The sequence below is a fragment of the Pseudophryne corroboree genome, chromosome 1 (genome assembly GCF_028390025.1).
Source record: "Pseudophryne corroboree isolate aPseCor3 chromosome 1, aPseCor3.hap2, whole genome shotgun sequence".
Lineage (NCBI taxonomy): Eukaryota > Metazoa > Chordata > Amphibia > Anura > Myobatrachidae > Pseudophryne > Pseudophryne corroboree.
Window position 1 is genome coordinate 1,130,779,362 of NC_086444.1, and position 20,032 is coordinate 1,130,799,393.

At 46.5% G+C, this 20,032-nt stretch overlaps 1 protein-coding gene across 1 annotated transcript in view; it reads left to right on the top strand.

Moving 5' to 3' along the window:
* The window catches only part of STK32B (serine/threonine kinase 32B), a 613,395-nt gene that overhangs the window by 415,393 nt on the left and 177,970 nt on the right, over positions 1–20,032 (top strand). The window contains exon 9 of the mRNA XM_063923372.1: positions 1,541–1,666. Within this exon, the coding sequence (XP_063779442.1) occupies positions 1,541–1,666 (126 nt within the window). The remainder of the gene's footprint in view (positions 1–1,540; positions 1,667–20,032) is intronic.

Consider the following 20,032-nt stretch of genomic DNA (forward strand, 5'->3'; position numbering starts at 1 on the left):
GCTTACAACTTTGCAAATCTTCTGTGTTTTCAATCATCATTCACAAGTTCCTTAACTCATCAGCATCTTCAGTCACCATTTAAAAGTCTGCAAATCACCAGTGTCTTTAAATCATCATTCACAAGTTCCTTAACTCATCAGCACCTTTAGTCACCGTTCACAAGTTTACAAATCATCATTGCCATCCTGTGATCCAGCTATAGTGCAATCCTGCAGTCCTGTTACAGTGCAATCCTGCAGTCCAGCTACAGTGCAATCCTGCAACCCTGGTACATGCATACTCTACCACAGTCTACATCATTTTCATGTACTCACAGTCTCCTGGCATCCCGTGTATTCAGTCTCCTGGCATCCCATGTCCCCTCAGTTTTCCCTTTGTGTTCTCTAGTTATTCCTGCTTTATATTTATTGTTTACAGTTGTACACTGCTTTAATAAACTTGCTATTATACCGTGAACATCTGTCCCTGCTAATATGTTCTCACAATGGGAGATCCAAACGAATTCTGACAGATGCCCACTCCACCATACTTCACAGTTGGGATGAGGTTTTGATGTTGGTGTGCTGTGCCTTTTTTCTCCACACATAGTGTTGTGCGTTCCTTCCAAACAACTCAACTTTGGTTTCATCTGTCCACAGAATATTTTGCCAGTAGTGCTGTGGAAGATTCAGGTGCTCTTTTGCAAACTTCAAACGTGCAGCAATGGGGTTTTTTGGACAGCAGTGGCTTCCTCCGTGGTATCCTCCCATGAACTCCATTCTTGTTCAGTGTTTTACGTATGGTAGATTCGTCAACAGAGATGTTAGCATGTGCCAGAGATTTCTGTAAGTCTTTAGCTGACACTCTAAGATTCTTCTTCACCTCACTGAGCATTCTGCGTTGTGCTCTTGCAGTCATCTTTACAGGACACCCACTCCTAGGGAGAGTAGCAACAGTGCTGAACTTTCTCCATTTATAGACAATTTGTCTTACCGTGGACTGATGAACATCAAGGCTTTTTGAGATGCTTTTGTAACCCTTTCCAGCTTTATGCAAGTCAACAATTCTTAATCGTAGGTCTTCTGAGAGCTCTTTTCTGCGAGGCATGGTTCACATCAGGCAATGCTTCTTGAGAATTGTAAACTCAAAACTGGTGTGTGTTTTTTATAGGGCAGGGCAGCTTTAACCAACACCTCCAATCTCGTCTCATTGATTGGACTCCAGGTTGGCTGACTCCTGTCTCAAATTAGCTCTTGGAGAAGTCATTAGCCTAGGGGTTTACATACTTTGTCCACCCTGCACTGTGAATGTTTACATGGTGTGTTCAATAAAAACATGAGAACATATAATTGTTTGTGTGGTATTAGTTTCAGCAGACTGTGTTTGTCTATTGTTGTGACTTAGATGAAGATCAGAACACATTTTATGACCAATTTATGCACAAATCCTGGAAATTCCAAAAGGCTCACATACTTTTTCTTGCAACTGTCTATGTGATGTTATATATGTGGTCAATACATACTGTAAATGTTTTAGATAATAAATCTTATTTTATTGCAGCTCCTTACCAAGGACCCAGAGTGCCGATTTTCATCTTTTTCTGACATTCAGAGTTCTCCTTACCTCGCTGAAATAAACTGGGATGCCGTTCTGGAGAAATCAGTTACTCCCAGCTTTGTCCCAAATGTGAGTTTAAATTCAGTTTCATTCACAGTACCTGTACATGTGTATTACAATGAATATTCCTTTAGCAGAGCAGATTTGGTTACTTTTGACAAGTCGTTTTTGCTTTTTTATAATACTAATCCAATGGTTAGTCTGTTAAAATATAAAAATCTAACTAATTGCTAAACTAAAGGCTAACTGGTGACCAAGCCCGCATGGTGAAACGTACGTTCAGTGACCGTATACTTACTGGCGCCTCACTGCAGGAGGAAGCCGTGTCCAGCAGTGTCTACTTTCAGCACAGTAACCCATATGACCACCTTCACCTTTCTTCCTTCCCAGTGCTCACACGTTCCCTGTTGGTGCATTTGGACCTTGCAATGCCATTGGTATCAAGGTCCACCTAACACCATATACAGGGAAATGTAGTGGCGCTGTATCCGTGTTTCTATCAGCGTGGCAAAAATCATTACTTTCACCCATTATCCGCTTCAATGATGATGACGGGAAGCAGATGAGGTTGACTGCTATACATGCTGTACTGCCTCCTGTATCAGAATAACAATCCTCAAACATATCTCCTACAGTATTGAAATTATGCAAAATTCTTTTAAATGCATGTGTACTAGATATATTTTTTCTTATGGCAATGGGCGGTGAGCAACGGAAACAGCTGCAGTGAAGATAAGTTGTAATTTTTCACTGCACTCTTTCTGTTGTCACTCTTGGATTAGGGGTACCCCATTTAACATAATATCAAGTAATGAAACCTGGGTACAGTCGATACCAATAAGATTCTATAAATCAGGCACATTTTATTTAATTGCCAGCACCACAATGTATATCTGGTAAAATCTGCTTTGTGTTTGCATGTGTTGATTGTATTTGACATCAAGTTGCAGTGTGATGTGCTGAATATGGAGGGCATGCTTTTTCTCCTCTTATGCAGCCAGAATGCATAGCTGCATTTACTGATTGAATTAAAATGTGCAGCATACTGTAATTAGGAGGTTATACTTTTTCTCTATCTGTGTAACTGGAATGCACAAACTGTATCCGTTATTATGAGGTATCCAGCGAAAGCAATAATGTATCATGTCAATACTGATTTAGAATCCTAAAGACCATCGGCTATAAGAAAGTAATACACTCCTTGTTGTGCATAACAAGGAACCACTGCCTGGGTTATTGACTCAGGGTTTCTATTGATGACTATCTGATGATTCTATATTGTGAAATTGTATATAGGAGTGTGTCTATGACAGCTATGTAATATTCTTCTTACATCCAGGATATATTTACAGGTGTTAGCTGGTGAAGGTTTTATGAAATAATTATCAATAAGGTTGAAAACCGATTCCTAACCTATAATCTTACATGGAAATGTTTTGTATGCTGTAGCGGCCATAACAACATATCACTGCTAAAATAATAGACGAATAACTATGCCCTAAATGAACTACTTATGATACTTTGCTCTAAGCTTTATTACTTAGGCATTGATTATCCATACATTGGATTTAAGTAACAATTTCATTCATACAAAAAAATCACCATGGAGACAAATATTGTCCTTTAATAAATACTTAGAATAAGGAGGGGGTGACATACATTTAATTATTTACAAAGTCACACAAATCGCAATGACTTACCCCTATTATCTTAAGAATATTAAAAGTTACGTTTTAAAATTAACAATCATATCTATTTAATCATCACATATACAAATATAAGAGTGCTCCAAAAAAGCAATCTTTCTTTTTTTGTCAACTGCCAACAAGTAGATATTAAAATGTTAAGGTTTTGATTGTTGGGAGCACCTCCAGCACCATAAACCAGGCATGTACAAACTGCGGCCCTCCAGCTGTTGTGAAACTACACATCCCAGCATGCCCTGACACAGCTTTAGCATTCTCTGACAGCAACACTGTGTCAGGGCATGCTGGGATATGTAGTTTCACAACAGCTGGAGGGCCGCAGTTTGGACATGCCTGCCCATAAACTATAAACCTATTATAGAGGATTAATTTTTAGTGGCTGTTTTTTTACGAATTTAAAGTATCAATTATATTTCAAGTCTGGTGCAGGATACTAAAATACCACTGCACAAAGATATAAAAATCACAACAAAAGTTGGGATCATTGCACACAAATAAGCAAAATACAAATATTATGCTAAAACATGTAATAATTAGAATTTGAACTTCTGGTTTGACCCAAAAATGTTGTCAGTATTTCTAGTTAATCACAACCATATCATTCTAACCGTACATTGGATGTTTGGTACCAAATTAAATTCAATGCCTACTCCTTATAATGGGGGTCATTCCGAGTTGTTCGCTCGTTGACGCTTTTCGCTATGCTGCGATTAGTCGCTAACTGCGCATGCGCAAGGTCCGTTTTGCTGTGGCTTCTGCGGCGCTGTTCAGTCGCACTGGTGTTCGGTAAATGATTGACAGGAAAGGGGCGTTTCTGGGTGGCAACTCAGCTTTTTCCCGGCGTTGGCTAAAAAACGCAGGCGTGTCAGGGAAAAACGCGGAAGTGTCTGGAGAAATGGGGGAGTGGCTGGCCGAACGCACGGCGTGTTTGTGACGTCAAACCAGGAACTAAACGGACTGAGGTGATCGCAATCTGTGAGTAGGTCTGGAGCTACTCAGAAACTAAGAATTATTTAGTAGCAATTCTGCTAATCTTTCGTTCGTAATTCTGCTATGCTAAGATACACTCCCAGAGGGCGGCGGCCTAGCGTGTGCAATGCTGCTAAAAGCAGCTAGCGAGCGAACAACTCGGAATGAGGGCCAATATACGGTAGGGGAGTTGCTAGTGTATAAAACATTGGGGGTAATTCAGACCTGATCGCTAGGGTGCGTTTTTTGCATCCCTGCGATCAGGTAGTTGCCGCCTACAGGGGAAGGGGATTAGCTGTGTGCAGATGTGCGATCGCTTGTGCTGGAGAGCTGCACAAACAGCAGTTTGTGCAATCTCTGCACAGCCCAGGACTTACACACTGCTATGATCGGGGCCGGAGGTGACGTCAGAAACCCTCCTGCATTTTTCTGGACACTCCCTAGAAACGTTCAGTTGCCACCCACAAACGCCCTCTTCCTGTCAATCTCCTTGCGATCGCCAGTTTGTGTGGAATTTTCGCACCATCCCGGCGCTGAGCAGCGATCCCCGTTGCTGTGGTCCGTCGCGCCTGAGCATTGCGGTGCATATTCATGCGCAGTGCAGACCTGATCGCAGCCTGTGAAAAAACGCACAGCAGCGATTAGGTCTCAATCGGCCCCATTGTTTGTGCAGTTAATTGACTTGAAGACAAAGAGCAAATATACATTTTTTTTCTGCAAAGAAATAGCATAACAGTATTTTGCAAATAAATTGGGACAACGTAAGGTCATTTATTTTTTGTGTTTTGTGGTTTAAAATGTGGAGGCTAGAGAGAAAGCACTCGTCAACAAAGAATTTTCATCATTGATGTGATTGATTGACAGGAAGTGGGTGTTTCTGGGCGGAAACTGACCGTTTTCTGGGAGTGTGCGGAAAAACGCATGCGTGCCAGGATAAAACGCGGGAGTGTCTGGAGAAACGGGGGAGTGGCTGGACGAACGCAGGGCGTGTTTGTGACGTCAAACCAGGAACGAACCGGGCTGAGCTGATCGCAGTGTAGGAGTAAGTCTGGAGCTACTCAGAAACTGCTAAGAATTTTCTATTCGCAATTCTGCTAATCTTTCGTTCGCAATTCTGCTATGCTAAGATACACTCCCAGAGGGCGGCGGCCTAGCGTGTGCAATGCTGCTAAAATCTGCTAGCGAGCAAACAACTTGGAATGAGGGCCCATGTCTTTATAGTCCTTGCTTTGTGCACTGGGGCACAGTCATGTTGGAGTAGAAAAGGTCCTTCCCCAAACTGTTGCCACAAAGTTGGAAGCATAGCATTGTCCAAAATGTATTGGTATGCTGAAGCATTAAGATTGCCCTTCACTGGAGATAAGGGGCCTAGCCCAAACCCTGAAAAACAGCCCCATACCATTATCCCTCCTCCACCAAACATCTCAGTTGGCATAATGCAGTCAGGTAACGTTCTCCCAGCATCTGCCAAACCCAGATTCGCCCATCTGACTGCCAAACAGAGAAGCGTGATTCATCACTCCACAGAACACGTTCCACTGCTCCAAAGTCCAATGTCAGTGTGCTGTACACCACTCCATCCGACGCTTGGCATTGGACTTGGTGATGTGAGGCTTGCATGCAGCTGAATGTACGAACTAATGTGCGATATCAACGCCGCATTCGATGCATCTTGTGCAAATTGTGCATGTTTTGGGTACGATTACGATTCGATGCTCATCCCCGCGGGTTGAACGTTGCATCCTCAGATCATACGTGCAGCCCATATTATCTGTCGTAATCGTATGCACATCGTACCATGGGGGTAATTCAGACTGCAACGCTGCAGCGGCAGTGATCGCAGTCTGAATTACTTTGTGGAGTGCGCACGTGCAGCGGCCGCACTGCGCATGAGCAGCCCGGGAGCAGGCAGAAGACAGGCACCCCAGGACAGGCAGAGGCGGTCGTGGGGCGGGAGGGGGTGTGCCAACGGCATCAGAACGCTGTTGGCATTGTGCGGTACGGACAATGGAGGCATGTCCGGACCATTGGGGGGGGCGGGCTACGGTGGCTGCGTGACATCACACAAAAGCGGCGGGTAGCTCCCTGCCAGCGCGCAGGAGCTGCGCAGGTAGGGAGCTACTCACCAGGTACAAAAGCATCGCCGCCGTGCGATGCTTTTGTACCTATGCGTGGGGGGTAGGGCCTGACATGCGGGGCGGACTAGCCCTGTGCTGGGCGTCCCCTCACATGTCAGAGTAAATCATCGTAGATCAACTTTGAATTACCCCCTATGTTTTATGCACGTACAATGCATCGTACGATTTTGAGTGTTTTTTTTCTTCATTTTTCTGTGAGGCGCACAATATATTGTTTACTGACGGGTCGTTGGCACATTGTGTGTCTCTCGTGTGTCCGGGACTGCCGGGGAGCTTCCGGAAAGGTTAAAGGGACATTGTGATACAACTCACATCGGATGCGGGTCTGATGTATGGCCAGCATTACACCCCTGCTGTTAATAAATAATAAATGACAATGTTAAAAATGTCACTCATCTCTAGACACAACGTGTCACCATGTTGTTTGCAGACCAGGTCCCCACTGTTGCCTTATGAGTAAATCCCCACTTAATAGCACAACTGACATGCATTGGTACAGTAGTTAATAAGGGGATTATGGAAAATAGACAAATACAGTTATGCTAGCTGTTCTGAAACTCTGGCAAAGGATTTAAAAAAGGGAATAACTTGCATTCCGGAATATAACATGGGGATGTACAATGTTAGATATCTGAATTTAAAGCACTGTCCTGATTGTACATAAACATTGTACATAAATACTTAAAAATGTTGCAGAACATCTTTTCTCATTTATATTTTGGGTTTAGCGTCTCCTAAAAGTTTTCTGCGTCTGATAACAAATGACAGGCCGCCACTGTTGACTCTTCCAGTGAGTCGCGTCTAAGCTTGGTGTTATTATAGCATTTCCCAGTATTTAAATCAAGCACAGAAACTGCCCTGTGGAGTGGCATGTATTCGGTGTGTGTAGCATAAAATGTCATCACAGCCATCTGCCAGAATGTCTTATACAAACTAATTCATTTTAGGCATAGAATTTTCAGGAGGGAATGATGTCTGTGTCTATTAACTAAGATGCACAATTTCTGAGGCACATGAAGTGAGCAGACATCTTGGCAGCGGATGTGTGTTGGCTGTGTCTATGTATTTGACGCTTGTATGCCAGCTGTAGCTCCTGGCAGCGACACCACAGATTTTACAGGGAAAACGCACATCCCAGAATTTCCCTAGAAGGTATTTTGGATAATTGTTAATCTTCTGCACTTCACTTTCTTCTGCATGCCGGCTACAACAGACCATGCATTGGGTTGTATGAAGCCTCAGAAGTTAAAAAGTGAAGGAGAGGAGACAACCGGGCACAACTAAGAATGGCACACCAGCAGCATGGAGTCAGGCCCGGTTCTAGACCTTGTGGCGCCCAGGGCTAAAGTTTCCTTTTATCGCCACCTCCCCCCCCCCCAACAGGGAAAACAGGGTTAGTGTGCGCCTCAGGCATGCGTTTAAAAAAAGGGCGTGGCTTCATAGGGAAGGGCCCTGGCCAATGTAGTTGTGCCCCCTGTAGATTTGCCCCAGTAGATGTGCCCCCAGTAGTTATGCCCCCATTAGAGATGCCCCTGTAGTTATGCCCCCTTAAATGTGCCCCCAGTTGCGATGCCCCCATTAGATGTGCCGCCAGTACAGATGACCCCTTGTAGCGTCACTTACAAACGCTAAAATACAAAAACAAAAAAACAATACTCACCAGCCCTGCTTCTGCTTCCCGACCGCTGCTGCCGCTGCTACTCCGTCGCTGGCCACTGGGACATCATGACATCTCTCCCATAGCAGCACCGCACAGACACTAGAGGTCAATTATGATCTCTAGTGTCTGTCTGAAAATGGAGCCAGCTGCAGCGGCTCCGGCTGCAGCGGGCGCCCAGACTGCCCACGGCGCCTGCTGCAGCCGGAGTGCGGTGTGCGGGTGGGTGATTGCGGCCGCGCACCGATAATCGCTCCATTGCGTGAACATCAGCATTTTGTACAAACATGAATTACGTCCAATGGGGGTCATTCCAAGTTGTTTGCTCGTTGCCGATTTTCGCTATGCTGCAATTTGTTGCTAACTGCGCATGCGCATGGTACGCAGAGCGCATGCGCTTAGTTATTTTACACAAAACTTAGTAGATTTGCTGCTGTTCGTGCGGCGCTTTTCAATCGCTCTGCTGATCGGTGAGTGATTGACAGATAGTGGGTGTTTCTGGGCGGCAACTCAGCGTTTTCACAGCGTTTGCAAAAAAACGCAGGCGTGCCAGGGAAAAACGCAGGAGTGGCTGGGGAAACGGGAGAGTGGCTGGCCGAACGCAGGGCATGTTTGTGACATCAAACCAGGAACAAAACGGACTGAGGTGATCGCAATCTGTGAGTAGGTCTGGAGCTACTCAGAAACTGCAGGGAATTATTTAGTAGCAGTTCTGCTAATCTTTCGTTCGCTATTCTGCTAAACTAAGATACACTCCCAGAGGGCGGCAGCCTAGCGTGTGCAATGCTGCTAAAAGCAGCTAGCGAGCGAACAACTCGGAATGACCCCCAATAGTCAAAGTTTGAACACCATTACTGCAATTTGCTGTGTCACTTCACTCATCATCATAAGAACAGTCTTTTTTCTAAGGCCCTCTCCCTGCATGTTATCATTGATGCATCAGGGTGATACTGAGGGAGAGATGTACTAAGCTGTGAAAAGAGTGGAGCAGTGAGCCAGTGGAGAAGTTGCCTATGGCAACCAATCAGCTTCTCTGTATAATTTTATAGTATGCAAATTATGGGTTGGGGCTAGGGCCTGGATTCTCCAGGATTTGGTGGCAACCCTCCAGGAGGCTTCTCCCTTCACCCGGATTCCGGGATTCTCCAGGAATAAGGGGACCTGGGAACACCAGCGGTGCTCCTTGGCAGCCGAGAACCTCGGTGAACTACAGTGACTGTCTCATGAGATGATGACATCAAATCTCGCGAGACTGTGTTCAGCCCAGACTGAGCCGAAGCTGCCATGATACTGCCATCGGCAGCTCTTCCTCAGTGTTTCCACTGGCTGCGGCAGGGAAGTAACGCCGGCCGGGCTCATATGAGAAGAGCAACGAGAGCTGACAGGCATGTCACACATATATTTCTAATATAATGAGCATGCATGAAACAAATAGAGGCTCAAGTTATATATAGATATATGTATATTTTATAATCACTAACAGACACCTTTAAGTAGTGCATTTGTTTGTGTGAAACACCCGGCCCGAGTGTGAGTGCGATTACCTTCTCAGAGCGGGGAATACCCCAGTTCTTGTGATCCAGCAGTTCAGAGACACCTGCTGGGGACTCAAGGCGCAAGTAACAATAGGGCTATGCAATCAGGGTCTTTTATTATTCCACAATTGTTACAATCTGCATGTGTACTACGTCACTGGGGCGAGAACCTCTAAATGTTTCTATGCTGTCAGACATCTGGTTAATAAACAGGTCACTTCAATAATGCTTCTGCACTTGTAACAAACACAACACGTTTAGTACAGTGGTCTCATCAACAGTAAGTGAGTTACTTTATCTATAGCTAATTTAACATATCACAACAGTGCGATTAATACTAGTATGTCCCAATCACCATCTTAGGCTAGCAACGGAATACCTTTTTTCTCTGACGTCCTAGTGGATGCTGGGACTCCGTAAGGACCATGGGGAATAGCGGCTCCGCAGGAGACAGGGCACAAGAATAAAAGCTTTAGGATCAGGTGGTGTGCACTGGCTCCTCCCCCTATGACCCTCCTCCAAGCCTCAGTTAGATTTTTGTGCCCGAACGAGAAGGGTGCAGGCTAGGTGGCTCTCCTGAGCTGCTTAGAATAAAAGTGTATTTTAGGTTTTTTATTTTCAGTGAGTCCTGCTGGCAACAGGCTCACTGCATCGTGGGACTAAGGGGAGAAGAAGCGAACTCACCTGCGTGCAGAGTGGATTGGGCTTCTTAGGCTACTGGACATTAGCTCCAGAGGGACGATCACAGGTTCAGCCTGGATGGGTCCCGGAGCCGCGCCGCCGGCCCCCTTACAGAGCCAGAAGAGCGAAGAGGTCCGGTGAAATCGGCGGCAGAAGACGGTCCTGTCTTCAGACTAAGGTAGCGCACAGCACCGCAGCTGTGCGCCATTGCTCTCAGCACACTTCACACTCCGGTCACTGAGGGTGCAGGGCGCTGGGGGGGGAGCGCCCTGAGACGCAATATAAACAGATAATACCTTAGGTTGGCAAAAGAATACATCACATATAGCTCCTGGGCTATATGGATGTATTTTAACCCCTGCCATTTTTACAGAAAAGAGCGGGAGATAAGGACGTCGTGAAGGGGCGGAGCCTATCTCCTCAGCACACAAGCGCCATTTTCCCTCACAGCTCCGCTGGAAGGACGGCTCCCTGACTCTCCCCTGCAGACTTGCTACAGAATCAGGGTAAAAAAGAGAAGGGGGGGCACTATTGGCAGCTAAGAATAATATAAACAGCAGCTATAAGGGAATAACACTTATATAAGGTTATCCCTGTATATATATATATATAGCGCTTGGTGTGTGCTGGCAGACTCTCCCTCTGTCTCTCCAAAGGGCTAGTGGGGTCCTGTCCTCTATCAGAGCATTCCCGGTGTGTGCTGTGTGTCGGTACGTGTGTGTCGACATGTATGAGGAGGAAAATGATGTGGAGGCGGAGCAATTGCCTGGGTTAGTGATGTCACCCCCTAGGGAGTCGACACCTGACTGGATGATCGTATTTAAAGAATTAAGTGATAATGTCAGCACTTTGCAAAAAACGGTTGACGACATGAGACAGCCGGCAAATCAATTAGTGCCTGTCCAGGCGTCTCAGACACCGTCAGGGGCCCTAAAACGCCCGTTACCTCAGTGGGTCGACACAGACCCAGACACAGATACTGAGTCTAGTGTCGACGGTGAGGAGACAAACGTAATGTGTAAGTGCTATGTCCATTTCTGCAAGAAGAGCGTTATGGACGCGACAGTGGTCAGGGGATGCGGATTCCAAACGACATATGGAAGTATTGCCGTATAAAGGGGAGGAGTTATTTGGGGCTGGTCTATCGGACCTGGTGGCCACGGCAACGGCTGGAAAGTCCACCTTTTTACCCCAGGTCACTTTACATCAGCAGAAAAAGACACCGTCTTCTCAAACTCAGTCCTTTCGTTTCCATAAGTACAAGCGAGCTAAAGGCCACTCCTTTCTGCCCCGGGGCAGAGGAAGAGGAAAAAGACTGCACCATGCAGCCGCTTCCCAGGAGCAGAAGCCCTCCCCTGCTTCTGCCAAGTCTTCAGCATGACGCTGGGGCTTTACAAGCAGACTCAGACATGGTGGGGGCCCGTCTCAAGAATTTCAACGCGCAGTGGGCTCACTCGCAAGTGGACCCCTGGATTCTACAGGTAGTATCGCAGGGGTACAAACTGGAATTCGAGGCGTTTCCCCCTCGCCGGTTCCTGAAGTCTGCTCTACCAAAGTCTCCCTCCGACAGGGAGGCAGTTTTGGAAGCCATTCACAAGCTGTATTCCCAGCAGGTGATAATCAAGGTACCCCTCCTACAACAGGGAAAGGGGTATTATTCCACGCTGTTTGTGGTACCGAAGCCGGACGGCTCGGTGAGACCAATTTTAAATCTGAAATCCTTGAACACTTACATAAAAAGGTTCAAATTCAAGATGGAATCACTCAGAGCGGTGATAGCAAACCTGGAAGAAGGGGACTATATGGTGTCTCTGGACATCAAAGATGCTTATCTCCACGTCCCAATCTACCCTTCTCACCAAGGGTACCTCAGGTTTGTAGTACAAAACTGTCATTATCAGTTTCAGACGCTGCCGTTTGGGTTGTCCACGGCACCTCGGGTCTTTACCAAGGTAATGGCCGAAATGATGATTCTTCTTCGAAGAAAAGGCATCTTAATTATCCCTTACTTGGACGATCTCCTGATAAGGGCAAGGTCCAGGGAACAGTTAGAAGTCGGAGTAGCACTATCTCAGGTAGTGTTACGTCAGCACGGGTGGATCCTAAATATTCCAAAATCGCAGCTGATTCCAACGACACGTCTACTGTTCCTAGGAATGATTCTGGACACAGTCCAGAAGAAGGTGTTTCTCCCGGAGGAGAAGGCCAGGGAGTTATCCGAGCTAGTCAGGAACCTCCTAAAACCAGGCCAGGTGTCAGTGCAGTCCGGATCGCATCTTCAGATGCATCAGCGGATAACCCTGTCGCCAAGGACAAGGGTGTCTCTTCTGTGGTGGCTGCAGAGTGCTCATCTACTAGAGGGCCGCAGATTTGGCATTCAGGATTGGATCCTGGTGACCACGGATGCAAGCCTGAGAGGCTGGGGAGCAGTCACACAGGGAAGAAATTTCCAGGGCTTGTGGTCAAGCATGGAAACATCTCTTCATATAAACATTCTGGAACTAAGGGCCATTTACAATGCCCTAAGTCAAGCGAAACCCCTGCTTCAGGGTCAGGCGGTATTGATCCAATCGGACAACATCACGTCAGTCGCCCACGTAAACAGACAGGGCGGCACGAGAAGCAGGAGGGCAATGGCAGAAGCTGCAAGGATTCTTCGCTGGGCGGAAAATCATGTAATAGCACTGTCAGCAGTGTTCATTCCGGGAGTGGACAACTGGGAAGCAGACTTCCTCAGCAGACACGACCTCCACCCGGGAGAGTGGGGACTTCACACAGAAGTCTTCCACCTGATAGTAAACCGTTGGGAAGAACCAAAGGTGGACATGATGGCGTCCCGTCTAAACAAAAAACTAGACAGATATTGCGCCAGGTCAAGGGACCCTCAGGCAATAGCGGTGGACGCTCTGGTAACGCCGTGGGTGTACCAGTCAGTGTATGTGTTCCCTCCTCTGCCTCTCATACCAAAAGTACTGAGAATCATAAGAAGGAGAGGAGTAAGAACTATACTCGTGGTTCCGGATTGGCCAAGAAGGACTTGGTACCCGGAACTTCAAGAGATGCTCACGGACGAACCGTGGCCTCTACCTCTGAGAAAGGACCTGCTCCAGCAGGGGCCTTGTCTGTTCCAAGACTTACCGCGGCTGCGTTTGACGGCATGGCGGTTGAACGCCGGATCCTGGGGGAAAAAGGCATTCCAGATGAAGTCATCCCTACCCTGGTCAAGGCCAGGAAGGACGTAACCGCAAAACATTATCACCGCATTTGGCGAAAATATGTTGCGTGGTGTGAGGCCAAGAAGGTCCCTACAGAGGAATTTCAACTGGGTCGTTTCCTCCATTTCCTGCAAACAGGACTATCTATGGGCCTAAAATTAGGGTCCATTAAGGTTCAAATTTCGGCCCTGTCGATTTTCTTCCAGAAAGAACTGGCTTCAGTGCCTGAAGTTCAGACATTTGAAAAAGGGGTACTGCATATACAGCCTCCTTTTGTGCCTCCAGTGGCACCTTGGGATCTCAATGTTGTGTTGAGTTTCCTAAAGTCACATTGGTTTGAACCACTCACCACTGTGGACTTCAAATATCTCACATGGAAGGTGACGATGCTGTTAGCCCTGGCTTCAGCCAGGCGTGTGTCAGAATTGGCGGCTTTATCATATAAAAGCCCTTACTTAATTTTTCATTCTGACAGGGCAGAATTGAGGACTCGTCCTCAATTTCTACCTAAGGTGGTTTCTGCATTTCACATGAACCAACCTATTGTGGTACCTGCGGCTACTAGGGACTTGGAGGACTCCAAGTTGCTTGACGTTGTCAGGGCCCTGAAAATATATGTTTCCAGGACGGCTGGAGTCAGAAAATCTGACTCGCTGTTTATCCTGTATGCACCCAACAAGCTGGGTGCTCCTGCTTCTAAGCAGACGATTGCTCGTTGGATTTGTAGTACAATTCAGCTTGCACATTCTGTGGCAGGCCTGCCACAGCCAAAATCGGTAAAAGCCCATTCCACAAGGAAAGTGGGCTCATCTTGGGCGGCTGCCCGAGGGGTCTCGGCTTTACAACTTTGCCGAGCAGCTACTTGGTCAGGGGCAAACACGTTTGCTAAATTCTACAAATTTGATACCCTGGCTGAGGAGGACCTGGAGTTCTCTCATTCGGTGCTGCAGAGTCATCCGCACTCTCCCGCCCGTTTGGGAGCTTTGGTATAATCCCCATGGTCCTTACGGAGTCCCAGCATCCACTAGGACGTCAGAGAAAATAAGATTTTACTTACCGATAAATCTATTTCTCGTAGTCCGTAGTGGATGCTGGGCGCCCATCCCAAGTGCGGATTGTCTGCAATACTTGTATATAGTTATTGTTACAAAAATTCGGGTTATTATTGTTGTGAGCCATCTTTTCAGAGGCTCCTTTTCGTTTTATCATACTGTTAACTGGGTTCAGATCACGAGTTGTACGGTGTGATTGGTGTGGCTGGTATGAGTCTTACCCGGGATTCAATATCCTTCCTTATTATGTACGCTCGTCCGGGCACAGTATCCTAACTGAGGCTTGGAGGAAGGTCATAGGGGGAGGAGCCAGTGCACACCACCTGATCCTAAAGCTTTTATTCTTGTGCCCTGTCTCCTGCGGAGCCACTATTCCCCATGGTCCTTACGGAGTCCCAGCATCCACTACGGACTACGAGAAATAGATTTATCGGTAAGTAAAATCTTATTATTACTAACACTTGCAAGTGTGTGGTAAAGAAAACCCGACCTTGACCTGTGCACAGGGATTTAAGTCTCTATTTCTGTAAATAGGGTTTACACCATCAGTCACTGTCCCTTTTACCGTTGCTGGGTAGCAGAATCTACCTTTGGGCAGGTAACCCAGTGTTAATATGAGATATGGAAGCAGAGAAGGGGAGACATGTGTCTTTGTAATAGCCCTGTCACCACAGTGCTGAAGCCCAGTGTCCCTGGCTCAGTTCTGTGGTGACAGTGCTGATGCCCAGTGTCCATGGCTCAAATCTGTGGTGACAGTGCTGATGCCCAGTGTCCATGACTCAAATCTACGGTGGTTGCGAGGGTGCCCAGTACCTTCCCCAGTTGCCAGCTCTAGCTGGATGTCACGATCCCTGACTCACACAGTATCCCTTGGTCACTGTAGTCTCGCCTAGACGTGCCCCGCACGGCAGCTGCCTGTGCGTAGTAGGCCTCTGTGGAAGCGATCGCTGCCTGGCTGTCTCCAAACCTGGGTCACGCTAGTGTGGGCGCTATGCGTTGCCGCAATCAGCTCTGACCCCTTGTCCTGCTCCGGGAACACCGCCGCTGCGTCACTCCTAGTCCGCGCCACGTGTGTCCACACACTGGCCCTCCTGCACGCTCTCCACACTGCAGCTCCTGTTCCCTCCTCTGCACACATTTACTGCTCTAGCTGCTCAGCTCACTCCTCACACAGGTTAGGCGTTTATCATAACAGCGGGCTTTTCACTTCCTGCTGTACAGAGCTGTGTCTGCCTTCCCTGGGTCCTAGTGCCCCTCTTGTTCCATTAACGCTGTGTTGTCAGGATCTTGAATAGTCTGAGGGAATTTCTGATGTCTCTAGGGCAATCTTGCAGGGGTCCCTGCTGGGACAGGGATACCACATATTACCCCCACTTGAAACATGCGTGTCCCTACGCATGTGATCCTTTCGAAAAGTCTCTCCCTGAACAAGTCTTTGTGAAAACTAACCACACATTTGTGGAATATCTTTTGACATCAGGATGTTATGAACGAACACATACTATTGGACAAGGTAAATAGTATAAACAGTGAACATATCAACATAATGCGTGCAATATATACAAAAGAAAAGGCAACCTATCTAGAAACAGGAGGTCTAACAGGCCGAAATCCCTTTGCATCTCCTTTCTGACCGTCTAAATGCCTGCTGCACTAGTAAGGTGAAATCGGCACCGCTCATCGTGGCATACTCTTAGTCTGGCTGGTGCAATTCTGGGTAAAGCCATTTCACGTCCTTTGTAGCTTCACTCGAGGACTTCACAGGATCCAGAGGTTCAGACATTGACATAACTAACTCTGATCCATCTAGTTGAGGAGGGACTCCCAAACTTCCTGCTGCAACCATGTGGAACACTTCCTGGGTGTCCTGTTTCTGATCAACTGCACTTGAACTTGCCTGATTTCAGTAGGTACTGTCCAGTGTAGGTTCACACTGAGGCGATAGCTCCTGAGAAAGTGGTGGTCCAATGATTTCTTGCCGGTGCTGTTGCCATGTATATCCACTCAGTTCCTCAAGCTCTGCTGTTTTTTTCAACAATTCATCCAACATTTGGGTAGCAGAATACAGATGATCGCATCCATCAGCAGGGGCAAAAGCCACCAACTGAGTGTGAATATAACATGTGGTGACCAAAGTGAGCCACCGGACCCGAGGCATTGCGAGCTCAGGTGACTCGCGCCTCGCTTCCGACAGGATGCTGCTGTCGGTATTCTGACAGACAGCATCCCGTGTACCTGTAAAACATACAGATTATATATATATATATATATATATATATATAATATATATATATATATATATATATATATATATATAAATAATACATAGCAGGTCCGGCTCTCCCTGTATAAATCCAATGCGCCGGGTACCTGCACAATGGAAAAATATGTACATACAGATAGGTGCAGCCCTCCTGGTGTTTTAAGTAACACAGGCTCAAACAGGCAACGTTTCAGTGCCCATGCCAGTAATAAAGGGTACTAAAACGTTGCTGTTACCTATGCCTGTTTGAGCCTGCGTCACTTAAGACACCAGTAGTGCTGCACCTATCTGTATGTATGTGTGTGTGTAAATATAAACTGTATAGATATATATATAGTGAGTGTACATATATAGTGGTATACATACCACCAGGGACTGGGAGCGTGAGTTCTGTGAGGAGGGAGGGAGCTGCTGTGGTGGAACTTCAATAGCCAGCTGCTCCCCCCCTTCCCCTGGACTTTCAATATGCACTGCAGAGAGCTACTGTACCTGCTGTAGCTCTCTGCTGCTCCTGCAGCTGTTCCGCGGTCGCGGCATTTGCTGAGACGGAGACAATGCTGTCTCCATCTCAGTATTAAAATATTTAGCTCATCAGGGGGGGTTTCCAGGTACTCGCGTGCGCTACTGATCAGACCTCTGATTAGCGCTTTCGGTCACATCTTTATGTGACGGTTTATTCTGATTTCACAGTATTGGCTATTTTCCTGGTAGTGCTGCGGCGAGCCTCTTCGTTGTGGCCTGCGCCAGTAATGCCTGTGATCTGCTGCATATCGGCTGCCCTTAACTGGAGCACCACTAGGACCAGCGACATTTGCTGCCTGTAGACCTCTTGCTCCTTTGATAACATAAAATTCCACGGTCTCCCCATCCTCCAAGCTCTGATAGGATTTTCTGGGGTTGTCTTTATTGATTCTTGATATTATCAAATAAGTGGCCACGCCTATATTTTCTGCGCAGAGAAACGTGACCCAAGACAGACTTCATCAATGAGACCTGTGTCTTCAGGGCATTTCAGGCTTACATATATAGTACATAATTATACAATAATTCATAACTGATTGATCAATGGGGCGTGTGTTCAGATAACAAGGGGATTATAGATTGGTTGATGGGCAATAACAGGAAGTCCCAAATATGGTCAGCTGGGCTAGATGTAATGGCTGATCTTCTCCTGAAGATGGCAGCCTGGCTCCATGAGTCTTGGATCTCTCATTCACATCAATAGGGCTTCTCAATAGGCCTTGTCAGCAAAGAGGTTATTCTTGTTCATCATGGCATGTTGTTTGTCCAAGACAAAAGTCCGTCAGATATCCACTATCAGATATCCTTCTGTCATAAAAACCTCATAAAATGTAATTAGAATGTCATTAAATTCTGGTTATCTAAACACAAGGGTCTCTATTTAGACACGTATGCTCTTAGTCATAAGCTAGGACAAAGGTTAACAGAAAACCTCACTGTAAGAATGACTGACCATTATGGGAATTAAAATACTAGTTACAGATATTTAACTATAAGTTTAAAAGTACAATTTCTGAGGCAATACAGATGTATATTTGATTTTTCTCCATCACCATATAGTGAACAAACACATCTTCCTTGGTGTCATCATGGTTGATGAATCCATATCCACGGCGCACATGAAACCAGACGACCTTCCCATAAATTTTCCTTGTGCAAACTGGGGTGTCAATGTTTACTCTGGGGGTTAACCCATCTGCCTTTGTATGGCATTGTCTACCATAGTAGGGATGCTATTCTTCAGTGCTTGACCTTACTCTTGTTGTCTTCTCCGAGGTAAACACTTTAAAATTGTGACTCCACGATTTGGAACGCACGCGTCACTTCCTGGAACAAAAATCTTAGCCGACTTCCTGGTTCTGCTGTGAGACACACACAGCAGTTTAGTGACTTCTTCCACATCCGGTTACGTCACTTCCGGTGACGCTGTTCCGGAATCGTCAGGTGCTTTGAATGAACCTAATTCCACTGCTACTTAAGGAGGATCTAGAAAGCACAGCTCCCATGCTTCTGATGAAGGACATCTGTCCGAAAGCACTCAAGCAGGGAGACGGTGCAACACGGCTACTAATATTCAAGCGCACGAAGGGGGCTGTTCTTCTTTCTTTGTACTGTCTTCTCCGAGGCTCGGTCTCCATCCTCGGGGCTTTGGAGTTTAAAGGCTCCGAGCGGTAACAATCTCTCTCGACATGACCGGACTTTTGGCACCGCCTACAAATAGGACGTCCCTGTCCATGGAACTGGTCGGTGAGTTGCCTGCCGGACTCTCTCAGAGGGTCCCATCGGTTCACAGTTGGCCTACGCAGTTCTGTCCTCCATTCATACTCTCCGGTGTTGTAGGTTGGTTGCCTTGCCATCTGACGCATCTCTCTTTGCATGTCTGCCATTCCGACTGTTAGTTCTTCCATTTGTTTCCGCAACATTTGCAACTGGTCCCCGGAGGGGTTCTGACCACCTTGTATCACTGTATCCTTGTTCCTCCTCGTCCTATCAGGACTGGTAGCTGCAGCTCCCTGTGGGTTTTGATGTTCACGGGAACCCAGCAATTCTGGGTATTCTTCTTTGCGTTCCTTTTGCGTGCCGATTACTGTGATAGCGGCTTCTTTGAAGTCCAGGAATGGTTTCCCTGTCATCTGTCTGTGCAATAATCTCAGTTGTGCTCGCACGCTCTCTCTCGATGCCCCTTCTATCAATTGGACCGTCAACGCTTCATCCAAGTTTTTTGCTTTTTCTGGATCAATGGCCTTGATTGCTCTCAGGGTCTCTTGTAAACTGAGAGCATAATTTCGCAGCATCTCCCCTGATTGTTGCTTCCTTGCATAAATCTTCATCTTTAATTCTGGGAGGGACTTTGTTTCAAAGGTGGTAGATAGTCTGTTCAATATTTGTTTCACCTTCTTATTGTCTGTGTCAGGTCTCTGGGTTTGTCTGTCCCCGGTAGGGGCGCTAGTGGGTCAGTGTTGGTATGATGGATAAAACGTGGAGGCAATATAAAAATCCTGCGCATAGGCGCTATGTTTTATTGTAACTGAGCAGATGAGGTAACACAGCGTGAACAGAAAACCGGTAATGGAATGACAATGAATGATAACGGAATTTGAATAACTGATGTCTCTTGCAAATGAAATATGAAACAACAAATACTGAAGGCAGATGATATAAACTAAAGTCCAGAAGTACTTGATAGCACACAGTCTC